The 20207-nt window shown below is 40.9% G+C and overlaps 1 protein-coding gene across 5 annotated transcripts in view; it reads right to left on the reverse strand.

The window, feature by feature from the left end:
• The window catches only part of ppp1r12a (protein phosphatase 1, regulatory subunit 12A), a 177134-nt gene that overhangs the window by 81279 nt on the left and 75648 nt on the right, over positions 1-20207 (reverse strand). For all 5 annotated transcript variants that reach the window (XM_060839594.1, XM_060839593.1, XM_060839591.1 and 2 more), the window contains exons 2-3: positions 18323-18453; positions 11946-12064 (exon numbers count right to left, since the gene is read on the reverse strand). In XM_060839594.1, the coding sequence (XP_060695577.1) occupies positions 11946-12064; positions 18323-18453 (250 nt within the window). The remainder of the gene's footprint in view (positions 1-11945; positions 12065-18322; positions 18454-20207) is intronic.

Here is a 20207-nt window from a genome sequence, read left to right on the forward strand (position 1 = left end):
GTCGTCCTCTAGGTATGATGCCAAGACCAAAAATGAGTTGGGCCAAGTTCAATAGCTTAATAAACTAAGCAGGCGAGTAAAATTACATTGAAGAAAACAGAGACAGAAGCGAGCTATACTAAAAAAAACTCAGCCAGACTGCCCATCATCTGCTCATCACTGATCCAACAAACAAACACTTTGAAAATATACCAATAACACAAAAATTTAGCAATGTTTTATCCAATTGGTGATTGATGGTCCGAATCCATAAGACTGGCTGAACAATAAAATTATAATGCTTGTCAAGTCAGAGAAGATGGAGAAAAATAATTCTGTGAAAGGTAAATATTCAATCTGGAATATTTTTGACCTCAAAATAAATTTTCCTTTAAATTACCAAAACAGATTGTGGCATGATGTTTGTTGTAGAGATGTGAAACGACATTCCACTCTGATGCTTGATGCCACACATTACATTTTTATTTCACAACTTGTGAACCAAGAGCTGAGGCAGGTGGAACATTTGCCTGCAGGGGGCGATGTTGCTTGCTGCTAAGCTTGCACAGAAATTGGTTGCTCACTATTTAACATCAAAGTTAAATGTTGTTGAATCCTAATTGGCTTTAAACCTCAAGTCAAATTGAAATGAAACCCCATTCAAACCCGGGGCCTGCAAGTCAAGTCAGAACTTGCAGCCTGATCACATCTCAAAATAAATACTCCCAGACACTGTCAAATCATCCAAAGAGAGTTTCACATTAGTAGTCTTTTTGCCTCACAGATTCCACAAATGACAGAATAAATGAAAGTTAAATTTCTTCAGAAACCTCAAATGAATTAAACAAGACTGGCCCAGGCCAAAGGCTCACTGCTATCTTTTAAAAAGTGCTTTGCAAGACCGCTTCAACTCAGACTAAGCAGTTTGAGCGCCTTGGTTTAATAACATCATCCAACAAAACACAGCAGTGCCTTGGTACTGAGCTTATGAATCTGACTAGATTAAATAGAATGAAATAAAGCTGCAGAACCCATGACATTCTGACTCAGAGGCACTCGGCCTTACCACATGAGCCAACCAAATAATTATCCACTTTCCTGTCCTTTCCCCATAACCTTCATTCCCTTAGTGCTTAAAAATCGATGTCAGTGTTTAATATGCCTAACAACCTAGCCTAACAGCTCCCTGCAGCAACAAATTGCACAGATTCACAACGTTCAGAAAACAATTTCTCATGTCTCGCCTTAAAAGTCTTGCCCCAATTCTGAGAATACTCCCTCTGGTCATAGACATTCACACAAGCACATTGAACCTCTCTATATGCATCCTGTCAAGTCCCCCAAGAATATTTTATGTTTCAATGAGCTCATCGTTCATTCTTCAAAATTCCAATGAGCTCATTGTTCTCCTCATAAGACAATCCTTCCATACATGGGATCAGTCAGGTGAGTCTTCACTGGACTGCCTCCATTGCCAATATACCTTCCCTTAGATAAAGGGACTAAAACGGTTCCAATTATATCAACAATGGTCTGACGAGTGATCTTAAGCAAGAACTCCCTATTTTCATACTCCATTCATTTTGAAATAAAGACTAAAATTGCATTTCCTTTCCCACTACATTTGGTTCCAAGATTTTCATGATTCATGGAGAAGGACTCCCAAATCCTTCTCCTCTACACCTTTCTGAAGTCTCTCTCTGTTTAACTACAATTCGTGTCCTTTATTCTTCCTGCCCAAGTGGACAACTTCACATTTCCCCACCAAGGAGGATTTTACTCACTTGTTTAACCTGCCCTTAACCCTTCGTAAACTAAATTTAAAAACCACAAGAACAGATTCTGGAAATCAAAAACAACAGAAATTGCTGGAAAATCTCAGCAGGTCTGGAAGCATTTATGGAGAGAAAACAGAGTTAACCCTTCTTCAAAAGAAAGTTCCAAACCTCTGAATCACCCTTTGTGTGTAGCTAACATCTCTCCCAAACTATGTGGCCCTAATTCTCAGGCTATGTCCAATTCTAGAATCAACCACCATTGGAAATAGTTTATTCACCGTGTCTTTTCTTGTTAATATCTTCAACACTTTGATCAGATCATCCTGAACCTTATAAGTTCTAGGCAAAACAGGCCAAATTTCTGTAATCTCTCCTCAAACTAATCCCGGAAGTCCAGGTAACATTCTTGCAAACTGAAGTTGTACTCCCTCCAAGACCAATACATCATTCTGAAGGAGTGGTGCCCAGATTTCCTCATAGATATCTTTGAAGAATCCTTAAAATGAAGCCATTTGGGTACAACTTAAAAACCAAAAAGGAGCAATCACATTGCTGGAGTCTACTATAAGCCCATAAAACATTTGAGAAAATTAGAAGAGCAGGCAGTTAGGCAAACGTCAGAGGGTGGCAAAAGTATTAGGTAGTAACAGCAGGGAATTTCAACTTCCCTAACATTAGTTCAGAAAGTCATACTGTGTGAAAGAATGAGGGGGTGCAGGATTCTAGATACACGCCCAAAAGAGCTTTTAAAGTCAGTCATGAATTGTCCAATAACGGAGCATTTCCAGACTTAATGTTAGGCAGTGTAGCCAGACAAGTGGTTGGATCGTCAGTGGGGCAGCATTTTGCAGGCAACTGTTGGATTCAAGATGAAGAAATAGGATAGTAATGGTCTCAAATTCAGGCTCTAAACTTGGGAAAGGCCAACTTTAATAAGCTAAAGTATGATTTGGCCAGAGTGAAATGGGAGTAAATCCGTTTCAGAGCAGTGACACAGATCCAAGGAGCAAAAAGCTAGAGTACAGGGCCAACACTTTCCCAAAAAGTATGATCGCTCAATCCTGTGAAGATTGGATATCAATTCACATACAAGATTGGATGAGAGATACCAAAGACTCAAACAGAAGCCTTAAAGAGGTACACAGTGTGGAATTGAAACTTAAAAAAGGAAACTAGGAGAATAGAAACGATCACAGCCATAATTTGTGTAGGTACAGTTCTAAATGGGTAGTCAGCATTGGTGTTCACTACTGAGAGGGATGATGTGGGTATGCAAATCAGGGAGATGGATTATGACATATTCAAACAAATTAACAGACTCTGAGAAGGTTCTGAATGGTACCTAAATCTCAAGGGGTGGATGAGACATGGATCAGGATGTTGACCAAAGCAACACAGGATATACTTGCAAAAACAACTCTGCAAATGCAAATTCACGCCCACAGACTTACAGGTGCATGCATGTGAGAGAGAGAGTGTGCGCGCACATGTACTTGATAGAGTGTGGGCATGAGCGGGATGGAGTATACGCCTGTGAGACAGTGTGTGGATTGGTGTTAGTGTGGGGTGTGTAATAACTTTCAACATCTCTCTGGCCAAGGAGAGGTGTTGGAGGTCGAGTGACCAGCCAAAGTGGTGCTATTATTCAAGATGGGAGCACGGGTTAAATCAGGAAATTACAGACCAGTCTTACCTCAGTGGTGGGTAAACTATTAGAAACAGTTCTCAGGGACAGAATTAATTTGTACTTGGAGAGGAAGGGGTTGATTGATAACTTCACTGAATTCTTTGAACAGGTAGCCACATGTATAGATGAGAGCAATGCTTTTTAAGTCCACTTGCACTTCTGCAAGGTTTTTGATAAAGTCTCCCATCGGAGACAGAAATAAAGCTGAGAGCCCATAGGATCCAATGAAATTTAGCTGATTACATCCAAAATTGGTTGAGGTTGCTTTCATGACAAGAAGCCAGTCTCCAATGGGACTCCACAGGGATCAATATTGGGGGGCCTTGCTGTTTGTGGTATATACCAACAAGTTACACTCTAAATGCGGGAGGGTTGATCATTAAGTTGGCAAATGGTATGAAAATTGGCACGGTGTTAGGTATGAGGAATGATTTGGGGGTGCCAGCATTGGACTGAGAAGGACCCTACTAAACTATACAGACACAGACACACCATTTCTCAAGGCATATACCCATCACACACACTATCACTCTGTCACATGCGTGCGTGCGCACACAAGTCAGTCTATGGGGTGAATTTGCATTTCTAGAATTGTATTTACAGACACATTGTTTTCGCTCAAAAAGCGCACAATCTGCAGGAAGTCAATGCAGGCAGTCAATCCATATAACATTTTATAAATTCCTACTTTGGAAACAGAACCAGTCTGACTCAAGATTGGGATACAGTCTCGAACCTTCCACCTTTAATGCACTGTCTGAACGGAGATGTCATTTTTTTTTATATATAAAACTAAGTTATCTCAGAAATGAGACTTGAAAGTAATTCTGGGATTTACATGTTATTGAATTGAAACCTGCAGCCCATTCTAAACAATGAAAGACTTAATAGCAATCTACATTTGTTCCATATATTGCATCAAAATATGACACTAATGATCTTTTGCTATAAATTCTGTATCCTATGATCCTTCTCCAATAGCTACCTGATGAAGGAGCAGTGCTCTGAAAGCTTGTACTTCCAAAGAAACTTGTTGGACTATAACCTGATGTGTGATTTTTAAGTATGAGCAAGATAGCCTTAAATTACAACTGGTTATAAACAGGCTAGTCAGATGGGCTGATCAATGGCGAATGGAATTCCATTCAGTTAAGTTTGAGGAGAAGCACTTGGGCAGGACAAACAAGGCCAGAGAATACATCAGGAATAGTAAGACCATAAGCAGCATAAAAAGATCACAGGAACCTCTATTTGCTTATACACCAGTCCCTATGCTATCAGGGCAGGATTTGAGGTGGCATTTGGGATATTTGCCTTTATTTGTCAAGGTATAAAGTTTAAGAGTAGGTATGGAACGCTGGGACAGTATTGGCTTGGTTGCAGCTGGAGCAGCACGTGCAATTCTGGAATCAACATTCTGGGAGGGATGTGACTGAACTGGATCAAGTGCAGAGGAGATTTATCAAAATGTTGCCTAGGCTAGACATTTTTAGTTATAAAGAGAGATTGGTAGACTGGGGCTGTTTTCTACAGAGCAGAGGCAGCCAAGGCAGGGAAGATGATAAACGTGTCTTAAATTATGAAGGGCACAGACAGGGTAGACAGAAAGAAACTCTTGCTCTTTAGGGGGGAGATCAGTGCTCAGCAGGCATAGATTTACGTTAAGTTTCAAACAGAATGAGAGGGTTATCGTTTTCCACTGCAGCAGATTCCGGAGGCTTTTTCCATGCTGTAGACCTCCATGACTCTTAAGAATTCTTACAAATTTGTCAATCATGATTTCCACTTCATGAAGCCATGCTGATTCTGCTTAATCATATAACGTACTTAGAAAGGCTGTTATTATATCCTGGACTATAGACTGTTGCATTTTCCCAATAACCTAAAGAGATTAAAAGTGAGATCACAGTAGCAGTGATGACCAAGAATGTCTCTGATATTAGCTTTAATTACCCAACTATAAAATCAATCCAAGTTGTAAGATGTGACTAATGTGTCTTTCAGTGCATCATGTTGCAAATGTGGAACCCTTGTTTCATCTTTAATTGTGGCTGGCGTATTCTGAAAAGGTTCACCTTTCAGCAAACCTCTCATTCTTCAATTGCAAAATACAAATTAAAAACTCGTTGACATGGAAAGGAAAGTTTGAGGCTAGTAAAACCACAACTGGTTAAATATAAACCTGCATCAGAGCAGTGACTACACCTATCAGTGTAATCATCAAAACCCAAGCTGTGAGGAGGCTGACACCCCCAGTGGTACGCACTCCCATTTTATACGCTGCCCATTTCCTGCTTTCTCATTTCAATATTCACCATTTTGTTTTGCATTCTTACCTCAAACATATTGATTAAGCTCCCAAATCATTGACGATGTCATGTTTATGGATATAAAATTGTCTATTTGACTGAAAAATAACTCAATAGGCAAAGCATGAGAAACAACAGAATGGGCACAGTCAACCAGTTAGCTTTCATTTCATGTGGGGTCATGAAATAAACTTAAGTGGCAAGTTGTGAAAAGAAAGGAAATCAATTAATATTGCTCTGAGAGAGATGGCGCCCACAAATGACAAAGAAAGCTCCTCAATTCTCCTAAAAACTTAAACATGACACACCAATGCATTTCAGAGAAGGCGACCTGGTAGTCTAGTCCATCTGGCCTAATATGACACTCGCTAACCCATGTACTCAACAAAACTATGACAGTGAACTCTTTATTGCCCAGGTTACCCACATTTCAAAACCTTTGAATATTCTTAATTTTAATTCATTCATGGCATATGGGCATCCTGAAGGAGGGCTGGCTCACGCCGAAAACATCGATTCGCCTGCTCCTTGGATGCTGCCTGACTTGCTGCGCCTTTCCAGCAACACATTTTCAGCACGTGGGCATCACTAGCTAGGCAGCATTTATGGCCCAACCCTAATTGCCAACGGGCAATTAACCAACCAGATAAGGATGGCAATTTCCTTTCCTAAAAGATCAGTGAACCATCTTGAATATTGTTTGTATGGAATTCTTCACAAAGTTAGACAAAAAAAGTTACACTTCCATCATTTTGTGCATATACTAATAAACTGCAATTTATATTCAAATTGCAAAGCACAATGAAAGGATGCAACTGGGCAGTGTTGAACAAAGAGAAATGTAGGTATTCAATAGTCTATTCAACTTGAAATGAATCAAACATCAAGACTTCATGAAGAAATCCAATGAAGTCCCAAGAAAGAATTCAGAATTTTCTCAATTTCGCACAACCTACACAATAGGATTGTAGGGGCTTGACAACAACAAAACAGGCGATCCCAGCATTGGAAATTCTGGACTGTAAGTGACACTGAGCTCAAACTGTGATCGACTGCCCAGAAGTTTGTACCTGGCAATGTTGACTTTAAACAGGAGTTCGACTTCACCACATGGATTGAAAGGATGAAAGTCTAAATTACACGAAGCAGCTCTTCACCACCCAAACACTACGGCAAGAACAGACTGCGTGGACTGACTGATCGGTGTTTTCCAAATGGTCATACAAAATATTTGTCCGTGACAAACGGTTTCTTGCAACTTCTTTTCAAGGGCCTATTTCAATTGATGGTGGAAAACCTTTCAAATAGACAAGTCGTTTGTCAATGTCCTTTCAGCAGAATTATAGACACTGAATGAAACCTGAACTGGTTCTGCTTTATGACATCCACCTACCTCATCAATTCCCTCAAAGCATGCAGCATCGAGTTACCCCAACAAGGAAGATCACTGTGCTCTGTCCCTCCAGAAAGCACCCACATTAATCCACATATGGCTGTTCATTAAACAATATACTGATTGATAAAGAGTTGCTAATAATTTAATATAATATCTGCTTGACTTAAGTGATACCATCTGCACACCCAAAACAGGTCAAGGTTCAAGCACCATTTCAAACATTCGACGTACACTTCAGTCTAGGAATGCTGACCTTTAGATTAATAGGTAAACCTATCTCCTACTGCTAGTTTCCCTGGCTCACTGGAACAAAAGTATTTCAGTTCAATCAAGTTCTTAGTGAAATAACAATAAAGAATTGCTCTTGACATCCTCACCATCAAGGTGAACTGGTCTTTCAAACATTTTGCTTGACTATTGCCTTTACTGTACTTGAAATTAGTTTCCATTGTGAAAATCACCTTTCAGTCTAAATTGTGTAAGATACTATTAAACATTTTTCCCCCAATACTGAGAACTGCTGTTCAAGACAAGATGCATACTGAAAAATGCATCACAGCCAGGCCAGGAGGTCAACAGTTAAGAGACCATAGCTTCAGACGAACACACCTCATCTACCACATTACACGCTTCACAGCTGGCTGGTTAACATCTTTGTTAATATTACTAAACACAAAATAGCTTCCCAAAACCATTCATCAACAGAATCAAATACATGAGAAGAATACCATCACTATGTGACACAAGGAGCACATATACTCTGTCACGGTTAAAGTAACAATTATACTCTCAAGGATGGGAAAGCTGTAAGATGTGAATAAGTAGACAGACTTTGGAATGGAAGTTCAAAAAGACAATAACAATATCACATCAAGTGGCTAAAGTCTTAACAGATAAACAAATCAAGACAATGAATCTTTAAGGAACTACTATAGCACAACTCCAATTATTTGTCAATGCATCAAAAGTTATTTGGTATTGGGAAACAAATGAGGACATGAAATACTAGTGTTACTTCCAACTGGACACACTACAAAGTGATCTGATGCAGATGGTGCAAATTATACACATGATAGAAATTTGCTATTTTATCATTAAAGGTTTGGCTTAAGTACTGCTGCAGAAAAAAAAGGGTTTCAAATAATAGTGCACTGGTACCATTACTGAGCAAACTGGAAGCTGCATCATTGGAATGATCTTCACTTGAACCACATAGGGACCAGTGATTTGTTGAGTTGTGCAACAAGGTGATACGAGTTTTAAACAAAAGACAGCAAGCTTTTTATTATACAGCACATATGGGACCAAGAGCATGTTGGTTGATGAAATGTTCTGAATAATCAAAGGTATGCATGACCAAAATAAACTGTAACCAACAGGAGCTTCGAGACATCAGCATCCCGCAAAAGAATCAATATGTAAACATTCTTAATAGTGGAAATGTATTGCATGAGGTAGACTGCATCAGTGTTACACTTTCTTGACAGCATAAGTACTCGGGCATCATGGAAGATTGTGGCTTTTGAGGTTTATAACTTTTGCCAGTTTATCAAGGTAAAAGGGAGAGAGGGACTCAATAATTACAATCAGGGAAACACACCAAAAATTATTAGGACTGAAAGCTAACAAGTCTCCAGGCCCAAATGGACTTCAGCTTCAGGTCTGAGAAGGCCCTGCTGAGACAGTATGGCACTGCTTCTAACGTTACCAAAGATTTGGGAGGAATCCCATCCGACTGGACAAAAACAAACAGGAGGGAGTAAAACAGAAAACCGGAAATAACAGGTCACTCAGCTTAACATAGGTGAGACAGAAAGTACTTGAACTGGTTGCTAAAAACAAGAGTAGCGGGTCCATATAAAATCTTAAGGCAATCCAGCAGAGTGAACATGTTTTTGTGAAAGGGAAATCACATTTCAGTAATTCACTGAAATCAAGGACCAACAATCAACATAGAGCAGACCATGTGGATGTGATGGACTTCAAATTCCATATAAATCTGATCAAGGTTCCACGTGACAGGTTATTTCTTTTTTACAAAGTTAATTAAATTAATTATGTAATCATCACTGGCTAGGCCAGCATTTACTGCTGATGCCAAGTCAAGAGTTGTGGGTCTGGAATCACATGAACGTCAGACTGGATAAGAACATCAGATTTCCTTCCCTAAATGACATGAATGAACCGGGTCATTTTTTTTTAATGAATAACTGACAATGGTTACCTAATGATTGCCATTAGGCTAGCTTTTAATGCCACATTTTTATTGAATTTAAATTTCACCAGCTGCCATGGTGGGATCTGAACCCATGGCCCAGAATATTGACATGTGCTCTGGATTGCTAGTCCAGTGACATTACTACTATGCCAGTGCCCTTTTCTTCACCAACAATCCACAATGATCACTATTCGGCTCAATTCCAGACTTTTCTTTTCTAAGTGAATTCAAAACCAGTCTCCAGTTCAGAGTTCAGAGGAAGGGACACTGGATTTGAAATGTTAACTCTGCTTGGTCTGCACAGATGCAGACAGACCTGCTGACATTTGCAGCATTTTCTGTTTCTCATTTCTAGCAACTGCATTTCTTTGGGATTTTTTTTGCCCAGATCATGACATGGCTCTCTAGACTAATTGTCGAGTGATACCAGCGGTAAGCCAGCACCACCCCTTGTACACAAAATCTTGCTCATGATTTCCAGAGTAACATATCCTGTTGTGGGACAGACCAGAATACTGGGACAGTGTTTGCAAGTGGCCGCCCATTTAACATGCAGTTAAAGAAAATTTGTTTTCTGTCAATGTCATTAGTAGTGGAGGTAGGTTGAATATTTTTAAGAGTTTTAAGTGTGGTGCTGGAAAAGCGCAGCAGGCCAGGCAGCATCCGAGGAGCAGGAGAATCAATGTTTCGGACATAAACCCTTCTTCAGGGATTCCTGAAGAAGGGCATATGCCCAAAACGTCAATTCTCCTGCTCCTCGGATGCTGCCTGGCCTGCTGCGCTTTTCCAGCACCTCACTTTTCAACTCTGGTCTCCAACACCTGCAGTCCTCACTTTCTCTTGAATATTTTTAAGACTTGAGTTGGACAGATTTTGGACAAACAAGGAACTCAAACAAAAAATTACATAGAATTGGAGAGGATGTGGAATTCAGTTCAATCATGATCTTATTAAGCGGCTCACTGCTTACTCCTATTCCTAATTCGAATGCTCATATGAAGAGTTAAGAGTGAAGTACAGAGCAAGTCAATACTCAATAGGTAGATGGATAGTTAAAAGAAAGGCACATTTGATCAGGGCTACTGTTTGTGGAGAGAACAAACAAAATGGTTGACTTTCAGATCAGACATAGGGTAAGTAGGCCACTCAGCCCATCCAGTCTGCTCTGCCATCCAGAGAGATCATGGCTGATCAGATAATGCTTTTGTTTCACATGTTTGTTCGACGGATTAAAAAAAGGTCCACTTCAGCCTTTAATATACTTAAAGGCCCAGTCTCATCAGGCTTCTGTGATCAACAATTCCACAGATTCACAGCCCTCAAAGAAATGTCTGCTCTTATCTTAAGATATGTGAAGACAGATCAAATGGTCTGTTGCATGTCCTAATTTCAAGGCAAATTAGAGCGTGTTAATTGAAAGGCACCTCATGAAAATTCTTCCCAATACTACCTTTGCCTGTCTGAGTCAGCTTAAAATATGAAGCAGTTGGTTGATCCTTCAATAAGTAGCATCTATCTGGCATTAGTTGAACCTGGAGATAAAATCTTGTGCATTTTCTAAAACCGATGGCCTTTTTAAAGTGCGAACAAGTTGCTGTGAATTCACCAACAGAATTTACAAACAGCAAAAAGCAGCACGCTTGTCTTTAATGGCACCTGTGGGACGACGAGTGTGTCGGTTGCTCAAAAGGTTCACAAGTCAATGTAAAAACACATACTAAGTTACAGAAACAATGCAGGGTGTATACACACTTATCTTACAGCTATAGTATAAATCACAAATCATTAACAACTTTGCCTTAAATAAAACTCATAGGCAGAGAGTCTTCAGCTAACTACTCTGACATGACGGAGATTTAGATAATACAGTAAATGCTCAGTACTCGAGGTATATAACTTTTGTTGGTTTATCAAGAGTGCAAGTTAAAACAAAACTGGAAGTCTAAACGTAAAATAAAGCTGCTTTGCATTATAATTTGTTACTAAGCATCTATGAATTTATTGTGAAGTTTAGAATCAGGCTTAGACTAAACTTCACAACTATGATTTTAGACACAATGTTGACTCAAGTTCAGTGTGACTGAACGGAACAAGATACCAATAAGTGCAATCTTAAAAAGCTGCAAAAAAGCAAGGTGTTAAAAACAGAAAATGAAGAATATATTTAGTAGATTTTCGCAGATATAGCATTTCTGGAGAAAAACAAAATTAGCCTTTCAAGGTGCTGATCTTTTAACAGAACCTTCTGGCAAAAGGTCATCAACCCAAAATAGTAACTCTACTTTGCAGACTACAGATTCTGATAAACCCACTGAATACTTGGAGCAGTTTCTGGTTTCCAGCTGGTGCTGTGTTTTGGAAACAAAAGGGATTTGGATTCTCCATAAAGAACCTCAAAGAGAAAGGTTTTACGATTGTAATTGTGACTGGAAAATACAATTTAAGACTGCAGGATCAAAGAATTCCAATGATATTGAAATCAGCTCAAAACAGACATGTATCCAGTGATCGCATTCAAGAAGCTGGCAGTAGCTACATAGTACTTTAGAGATGCTTTTTCCCATGGCTCATCTCTTACCTTGCCTACTAATTTCTTCCTGCAAGAGTTCTTCCATGGCTTCTTCTTCAGCTATATCTAATGGAGTTTCTCCTTCACTGTTGACTGCAGCTACGTTTGCTCCATGACTAATTAAATACCTGCAAAATCATGTTTAAAAGAGACAGTATGACATTTCCATTAAATACTCACAAATATGTTAATAATGCCAATAAGGTTTTAACTTGATACTGATTTTATATTTAGAAACAAATTGGAGGAAAAAATAATTACCTTCAATTCAAGGCTGGATATCAATGATGCAACGGCTTCATGACTCCATGAATTTAATTCTAAAAGTTGTTTTTTAAATTTCACCATAACTGAGACTGAACTTAAACTCAAACAATACTTCTTGTTCAATTTCCTAAGCAGAAGGGATTGGGAGAGGCCATAGAAACAGAGGAACCTCAAAGTACATTTAAAGTGATCTAACACTCTGTGGTTGGTAAGACATGCAAGAACATCTGTTTCATGAATACAGTCAAATCACCATGAGTCAAACTCAGATTCCCCAAAATGTTAATTCCAGCAAACTTGTTAGCCATTCTCACTAGAACAGGAAGTCCATGGCAAGGTGCCTGTTTTAGGCCAATATTATGGAGTTATCAGAATAAACCACCTGATGAAGGAGCTGCGCTCCAAAAGCCAGTGCTTCCCATTAAACCTGTTGAACTATCACCTGGTGTTGTGAGATTTTTTAACTTTGCCCAACCCAGTCCAATACCTGCATCTCAAATCATGACCTAAACTCAAGCAGCATTGACCAGAGTGGGGTCAAGTCACAATATCACAGGTAAGCTTTCAAACAACATCAAGATCTCTCTCTGAAAGGATGTTCAAATCCTCCACGTGACAAAACAGAAATCCAAAAGCACATGATTCAAGAAGTTAATATAACAAGGGGAAAGCTACGTTATGTAGCAAAAAAATGCACAATGAGGGAATGGGAAAGTCCACCATTGAGCTTGTCAATCATTCCGAAGCACGAAGACATCTTGGAACAGGGTGGCAAACAGGTATAGTCTCCAGCACGGAAGATGAGAATTGCTATTTCTCGAGGAGGATATTCTGGTCATGAATCAAAGCAAAAAATGCTCCCATCATAGGTACAATGCTGTAGAAAAAGGGAGTCTGTTCAAAATCTACCCCATTTAACACAGTGATAGTACCCCTCAACACAAAGAAAGATATTCACAGTGGGAAGACAGGACTTGACCTCCACAAGGACGGAGGAATGGTCAGTTGCACCACATTCATGTACAGGTGCATTAGCAGCAGATTGAAGATGGTGAAACCAAGTAGAATTTTCCTTCAAGTTCCCTGCCACAGGTGTTAACCAGCAACTGTCATTAAAAGGCGAGCTGTCCAATCAGTCTTGGTGCTGCTGAGCCACTTTAGTTGATGGACATGTATGCCCACCAAACACACTAAATTCTTGATCTTTGCACCCGGGTTTCCTTCAAGTGGTGATCAACACAAAGGGATATGGATTCATAGGCTGGGGAGAGTGGTAACAATCAAAACATTTCCTTACCCATGCTTGATGCGATGTCATAAGACTTTGTGGGATTTGAAGTCACTGTTGAGCATTCCCAGGGCAACCCTTAACTTACCAACTGACTGTATATCACTTTGCCACCACCTCTTATGTCTACGTTCCTGGGAAGACATGACACAGGGAGAAAGTGAGGACTGCAGATGCTGGAGATCAGACCCGAAAAATGTGTTGCTGGAAATGCGCAGCAGGTCAGGCAGCATCCAAGGAGCAGGAGAATCGATGTTTCAGGCATAAGCCCTTCTTCAGGAATGGAGGCAGGGAGCCTCCAGGGTGGAGAGATAATCATCTCTTTACCCTGAAGGCTCCCTGCCTCCATTCCTGATGAAAGGCTTTGGCCCAAAACTTCGATTTTCCTGCTCCTCAGATGCAGCCTGACCTGCTGTGCTCTTCCAGCACTACTCTAATCTTGACTCTGATCTCCAACATCTGCAGTCCTCACTTCTGACTAGGGTGGCCCATCTTGTTTAACTCCTTTAACACTTTTTAAAAGTTTGGCGAGTGGCTTGCTAGGCCATTCAGACAACAGTTAGTGATTCAACCACATTACTGAGAATCTACAATTCATTCCCCAAAAAGTAGACTTTTCTCAAAAGGAAATCAGTGAACCTGATGCATTTTCACAACATCAAACTTCTATTATTCAACTTTTAATTCTGAATTTCTTTAAAAATCCCATTACCACAAAGCATGGTCAGTCTCGATTATTAGTCAGGCAGCAACACATTATTGCTACAGTTCTAAAGAACCCTCGCCAGACCACACTTGGAATACTGTGTTCAGGCTTGGTCGCCTCATTATAGGAAAGATGTGCAGGCTTTAGAGAGACTGCAAAGGAGATTTATTAGGATGCTGCCTGGACTGGACAGCATGTCTTATGAAGAAAGGTTGAAGGAGCTGAGATTTTTCTCATTGGAATGAAGGGCAAGAGGTGACTTGATAGAACTGTACAAGATGAGAGGCACAGATAGAATGAAGAGTCAGAATTTTTCCTAGGGCATAAATGGCTATCACAAGGGGGCATAATTTTAAGGTGACTGGAGGAAGGTTTAGGGAGGATGTCAGAAGTTGGTTCTTTACAGAGAGTGGTGGGTGCATGGAATGCACTGCCAGCTGTGATAAGATGTTCAGATACATTAGGGGCATTTAAGCGACTCTTGGATAGGCATATGGATGATAGTAAAATGAGGGGTATGAATGTTAGTTTGAGTGGGGTACAATATCAAGAGCCGAAGGGCCTGTACTGGGCTGTGTTCTAAGTTTATCAAAGGTCTTATGAAATCCACACAGGCTACGTTGACTATCCTACCCTCATCAACCTCCCAGGTCACTTCAAAGAACTCGAACAAATCTGTGAGGTGCAATCTCCCAGAGAAAGCCATGCTGACTACTCCTTATCAAACAGTCTTTCCAAATGTATACCTTACCTCAATGTTTTCAAGTAACTTACCTACCACAGATGTTTGGCCAACCGGTCGACATTTTTTAAAAAAAATTCACTTGTGTGGCTTTGGGCATCACTGGCTGGCCAGCATTGATAGTCCATCCTATTTGTCCTTGAGAAGGTAGTGGTGAGCTGCCTTCTTGAATTGCTGCAGTCTACTTGCTGTGGATTGACCCACAAAACTGATAGGGAAGGAATTCTAAAAGTGTTTTTTTTTGCAGCCCTTCTCAAATAAGGGCACAACATTCACTATCCTCCAATCCTCCAATCTTCCAGGACCTCACCCATGGCTACAACGATGCAAACATATTAGCTATGGCCCCCACAATTTCTTCTCTATCCTCTTGGATATACCTGGTCAGGACCAGATTTATCCACCTCATACATTCTAACATATCAAACACCACCCCCACTGACACATGGACTGTCCCCAAGATATCACCATCAACTTCACTAAGTTCCCAAGTCTTCATTTATTTCTCCACAGTAAACATTGCCTGCCTGCAGTTCTACTCTCATGTCCATTTCTCTCTTGAGTTATTGTTTTTCCTTTGATATAATTATAGGAACCTTTTGGATTCACCTTAATTTTCTCAGCCAAGGTTATCCTGTTTCCCTTTTCAGTAAACTCTTGTATCACTTATATACCCCCAGGGTTTCCCTTATTCGCAGCAGCCTGTACCCGAGCCATATCTCCTCCTTTTTTCTGGTGAAAGCCTCAAGATCTCAACATTCAGGATTTTCTCTTCCTATCAACTCTCATAGGAACATACAAACCTTAAACTCTAGCTATCTCACTTTTCAAAGACCTCCCACTTTCCAGAGGTCCCTTTGGCTGCAAACAAAATACTCCAACTAGCCCCTGCAAGCTCCTGTCCAATTCCATCAAAATTCACCTTGCCCCAATTTAGAACTTGAACCTGTGGACCACTTTTGTCCCTCTGCATAACTTTTAAAATTAATAGAATTACGGTCACTGGTCCCAAACTGCTCCCACAATGTCACCTCAGTAACCTGACATGCCTTATTCCCAAAGAGTAGGTCAAATTTTGCCCCTTCCCTAAAATGATGCTATATACTGCCTGAGGAAACTTTCCGGAATGCTCTTAAATTCCATTCCATTCCAGTCCTTCAAGCGATGATAGCCCCTGTCTACGTTAGGAAAATTAAAATCCTCTATGACAACCCTATTGCTACTGCACGTCTCCCAATCTCCCTGCATAGTTGTTGCTCTAATTCCCGTTGACAATTTGGGGGTCTATAGTACAACCCCAAAAATGTCACCAACCTCATCTTATTCCTTAGCTCTACCCACAAAGCCTCACTGGATGATTCTTCAGTTATTTCATCTAACTACTGTGATACTCGTCTTAATCAAAAATGCAACTCCCACTTCCTGCTTTCTACCACCTGTCCCACCTAAAGCACCCTTGCACATTATGCTGCAAGTCCTGACCCTCCCTCCATCATGTTTCTGTAATGGCTGTAATAACCCAGTCCCATGTACTTATCCATGCCCTGTGTTCATCGGCCGTACCCATCAACCCTCTTGCATTGATCCATCATCCTCTGACTCAAGAAATTTCTCCTTAATTCACTTCTGAAAGTTCACCCCTTCACTCTGAGGCTGTGCCACAAGGTCCCTGTCTCTCTTACTAAGGGAAGCATCTTTCCCACATCCACTCTATCCAGACTTATCAGTATTCTGCAAGTTTTAATCAGACTCCTCCCCAATCCTTCTAAGCTCCATTGAGTACAGACGCAGTGTCCTGTATCCTTAGATACAGGGCCCAAAAGTGCTCTCAATATTCCAAACGCCATCTGACACAACCTTATACAGCCTCAGCAATACATCTTTGCACTTATATTCTAGATTACTTACAGTGTGGAAACAGGCCCTTCGGCCCAACAAGTCCACACCGACCCGCCGAAGCGCAACCCACCCATACCCCTACATTTACCCCTTACCTAACACTACAGGCAATTTAGCATGGCCAATTCACCTGACCCGCACATCTTTGTGACTGTGGGAGGAAACCGGAGCACCCGGAGGAAACCCACGCAGACACGGGGAGAACGTGCAAACTCCACACAGTCAGTCGCCTGAGTCGGGAATTGAACCCGGGTCTCTGGTGCTGTGAGGCAGCAGTGCTAACCACTGTGCCACCGTGCCGCCCACAGTCTTTAAATGAATGCTAACATGGTATTTGCCCTCCTAACTGCCAACTGAAACTGCACGTTAGCCTTGAGAATCCTGAACAAGATGCACAATTCCCTTTGTACTTCAGATTTCCAAAGCCTTTCCCTGTTCTGAACATTGGTAGGAAGATTGGAGGTGCAGCCTAAGTGCATAACATCACACTTTGCCAAACTGTATTCCATCTGCCAGGTCGTTGGTTATTCTCCTAGCTCGTTCCAAGTTCTCGTGAAGCCTCCCTGCTTCCTCAACACAATTTGCCCCTCCAACTATCATTGTGTCATCTGCAATCTCAGATCTTTTGCCCAGATTGTTAATGTATGATGTGAACAACTGCAGTCCCACCACTGACATCTCCAGAGATGGTTACTTCCTCAAAGATTTTGAACAAATTTGTGGGCAGGACATCCACTTGACAAAGCCATGCTAATTTTGCCACATTTTACCATGCACTTCCAAGTACTCCACAAAATCATCCGAAATAATGGATTCCAAAATCTTATTTATGACCGTGAACAGACTACCTGGCCTGTATTTTCATGCCTTCTGCCTCCTTCCCTTCTTAAACAGGAATGGCTCTTACGATATGGGGTGCTTTTAGCATAGTCATAGATTCCAAAGTACTCCTAGATCCATTACCACATGATGCAGGCCGCATTTCAGCACAGTTAACCCATTTTCTCATTGCTAGCTCTTATCATTTATTCAGCTTTTCCCTTCTCGCGGCCTGCTACCCATGTTATTTCTTTTACCTAGCCCTTTCATGTCTCCCTCACTTTCGATTCTGCCCACTCACCCACCCTATTTGGGCTTCAGCATGAATACTATTAACATTTCTGATCAACAGTCACTTGAGTTGAAATGCGAAACTAGGCTTTTTCTCAAAGATTATGCTAGACCTGCAGGTTTCACAGGAATTTGTTTTTGTTGCAGATTGAGAGCAACTTGGGTATTTCATAGGAAATCACAAAACTAGTTTTGCTGTTCCCAACTGAGGGCATCATGATCCCAGTCTGAGACCCAGAGCCTTTGAAAGTCAGTTACATAGTTGTTCAAAACCAGGAGAAGGCTTCCAAGTCTTTGGTGCCTGAAGTAGCATAGAAGAATGACAAGGAAAGTAAAATAAAAAACAAACCTATATAGAGAAGTTGTCCACTTACTCTGCTATGTCTGCATACCCACAGGAAGCAGCAGCATGTAATGGTATCCAACCTTCATTGTCTGGCTGATTAATATTTGCAGAATGTTCCACTAGGAATTTCACCATATCCAGATTATCATCTATACATGCCTAGAAAGAAAATGAAAAATATTTTCATTCAATATTTGCTACAAATAACAGGATAAAAAACTCAAGCACACCTTTTCACAATAGTATCTTAGAAGTACTCAGCAGTTATGCTTGGTGATAAGAGACAGAAGGTGGAGGTAAAAGGCTGCTTGTATAACTAGAGCCTAGTGCACAGCAAGGATCAGTATTGAGTCACTTATCATTTGTGATATTCATATACAATGTAGATGAGAATGTGGGAAAAATGATAAAGTTTGCAGATGACAATGATTGGCTGGGTGGTTAACAGAGGAGTAAAAAGTGAGGTCTGCAGATGCTGGAGATCAGAGCTGAAAATGTGTTGCTGGTTAAAGCACAGCAGGTTAGGCAGCATCCAAAGAACAGGAAATTCGACGTTTCGGGCCAGAGCCTGATGAAGGGCTCTGGCCCGAAACGTCAAATTTCCTGTTCCTTGGATGCTGCCTAACCTGCTGTGCTTTAACCAGCAACACATGGTTAACAGAGGAGGCAATTCATAGGCTACAGGAGAATATAAACGGATTGATCAGATGGGCAGATCAGTGGCACACAATTTATCTCTGATAAATGTACGGCAATGCTTTTTGGAAGAAGGAAAATGACAAGGGGTTACTCAATGAATGGCAAGATGTTGGGAAGCTCAGAGGATCAATGCTATCTTGGGGAGCTTGCCTACAGATTCCTAAAGATAGGTTTGCTTGGTGGAGCAGTTGAGACGGAATTCAGGGCACTTGCCTTTATCAATGGTGACAGGGTTTATGGGAAGAGAGGGTGTCATGCAGAGCTGTGGTTGCGTGACAGCTGTCAAACTGTATGGGGCTCTGGTTGTCATAATACTGGAGTGGGACTGCAGTGGAGGTGGTGTAAGAGGAGATTCACCCAGATAATTGCTTGGGATGTAACGTTGTGTCGCAGGGAAGAGTCTGGATAAGCACAGGTTGTCTTCTTTGGAGTGGAGAAGGTTGATGGAGTTGGGACTTTATAGTGGTGCATTACATTGAGTGGCATGGACAGGGTGCACAAAGGGAATAGTTTCCCTTGGTTGAACAGTCAATATCAAGAGGGTGCATTTTTATGGAAGGCAGATGGTTTAGAGTGAATTTGAGGAAATTTTTTCATTCAGTGTTGTGGAGATCTAGAATGCACTGCCTGGAAGAGTGGTTTGGACAGGAAAGCTGAAGTACCATAACATTTTGTGTCACTCGACTGCTGTAGACAGTCAAGCACTTCCTTAAAAAAAAACATAAAAGCTCTCCAGCTCTTCATGTCTGTGTTATAAACCCTCATTAAAATGCATGCAAACAAAACAGACTTGCAGGCTTTTGGGTACTACACCTCCCAAAGCTGACAAATGCAATTGTACAAATGATCAATGACCTGTCTCACTAATTAAAGTGAAATTATGAAACAAATTCAAGTTTACCTTACACATTGTTCTTAGCACTTGTGATAAAAAACAGGAAGAGATTTCTCATACTCAAAAAGCAAAAGAGGTTTTTCTTTCCAGACAACATAACTAAGCTATGGAGTGAAGTAACCAAGTGAAAAAGATGCAGAGATACCCGTGTTAGACCGGAATGAACAAAGTCTGAAGTCTCACCACGCCAGGTGCAACAGGTTTATTTCAAATCACAAGCTTTCAGAGTGTTGCTCCTTCACACGGATAATGCGCAAACTCCACATAGACAATTGCCAGAGGCTGGAATTGAACCGGGTCCCTGGCGCTGAGGCAGCAG

Source organism: Hemiscyllium ocellatum, chromosome 19 (assembly GCF_020745735.1).
Source record: "Hemiscyllium ocellatum isolate sHemOce1 chromosome 19, sHemOce1.pat.X.cur, whole genome shotgun sequence".
Taxonomy (NCBI): Eukaryota; Metazoa; Chordata; class Chondrichthyes; order Orectolobiformes; family Hemiscylliidae; genus Hemiscyllium; species Hemiscyllium ocellatum.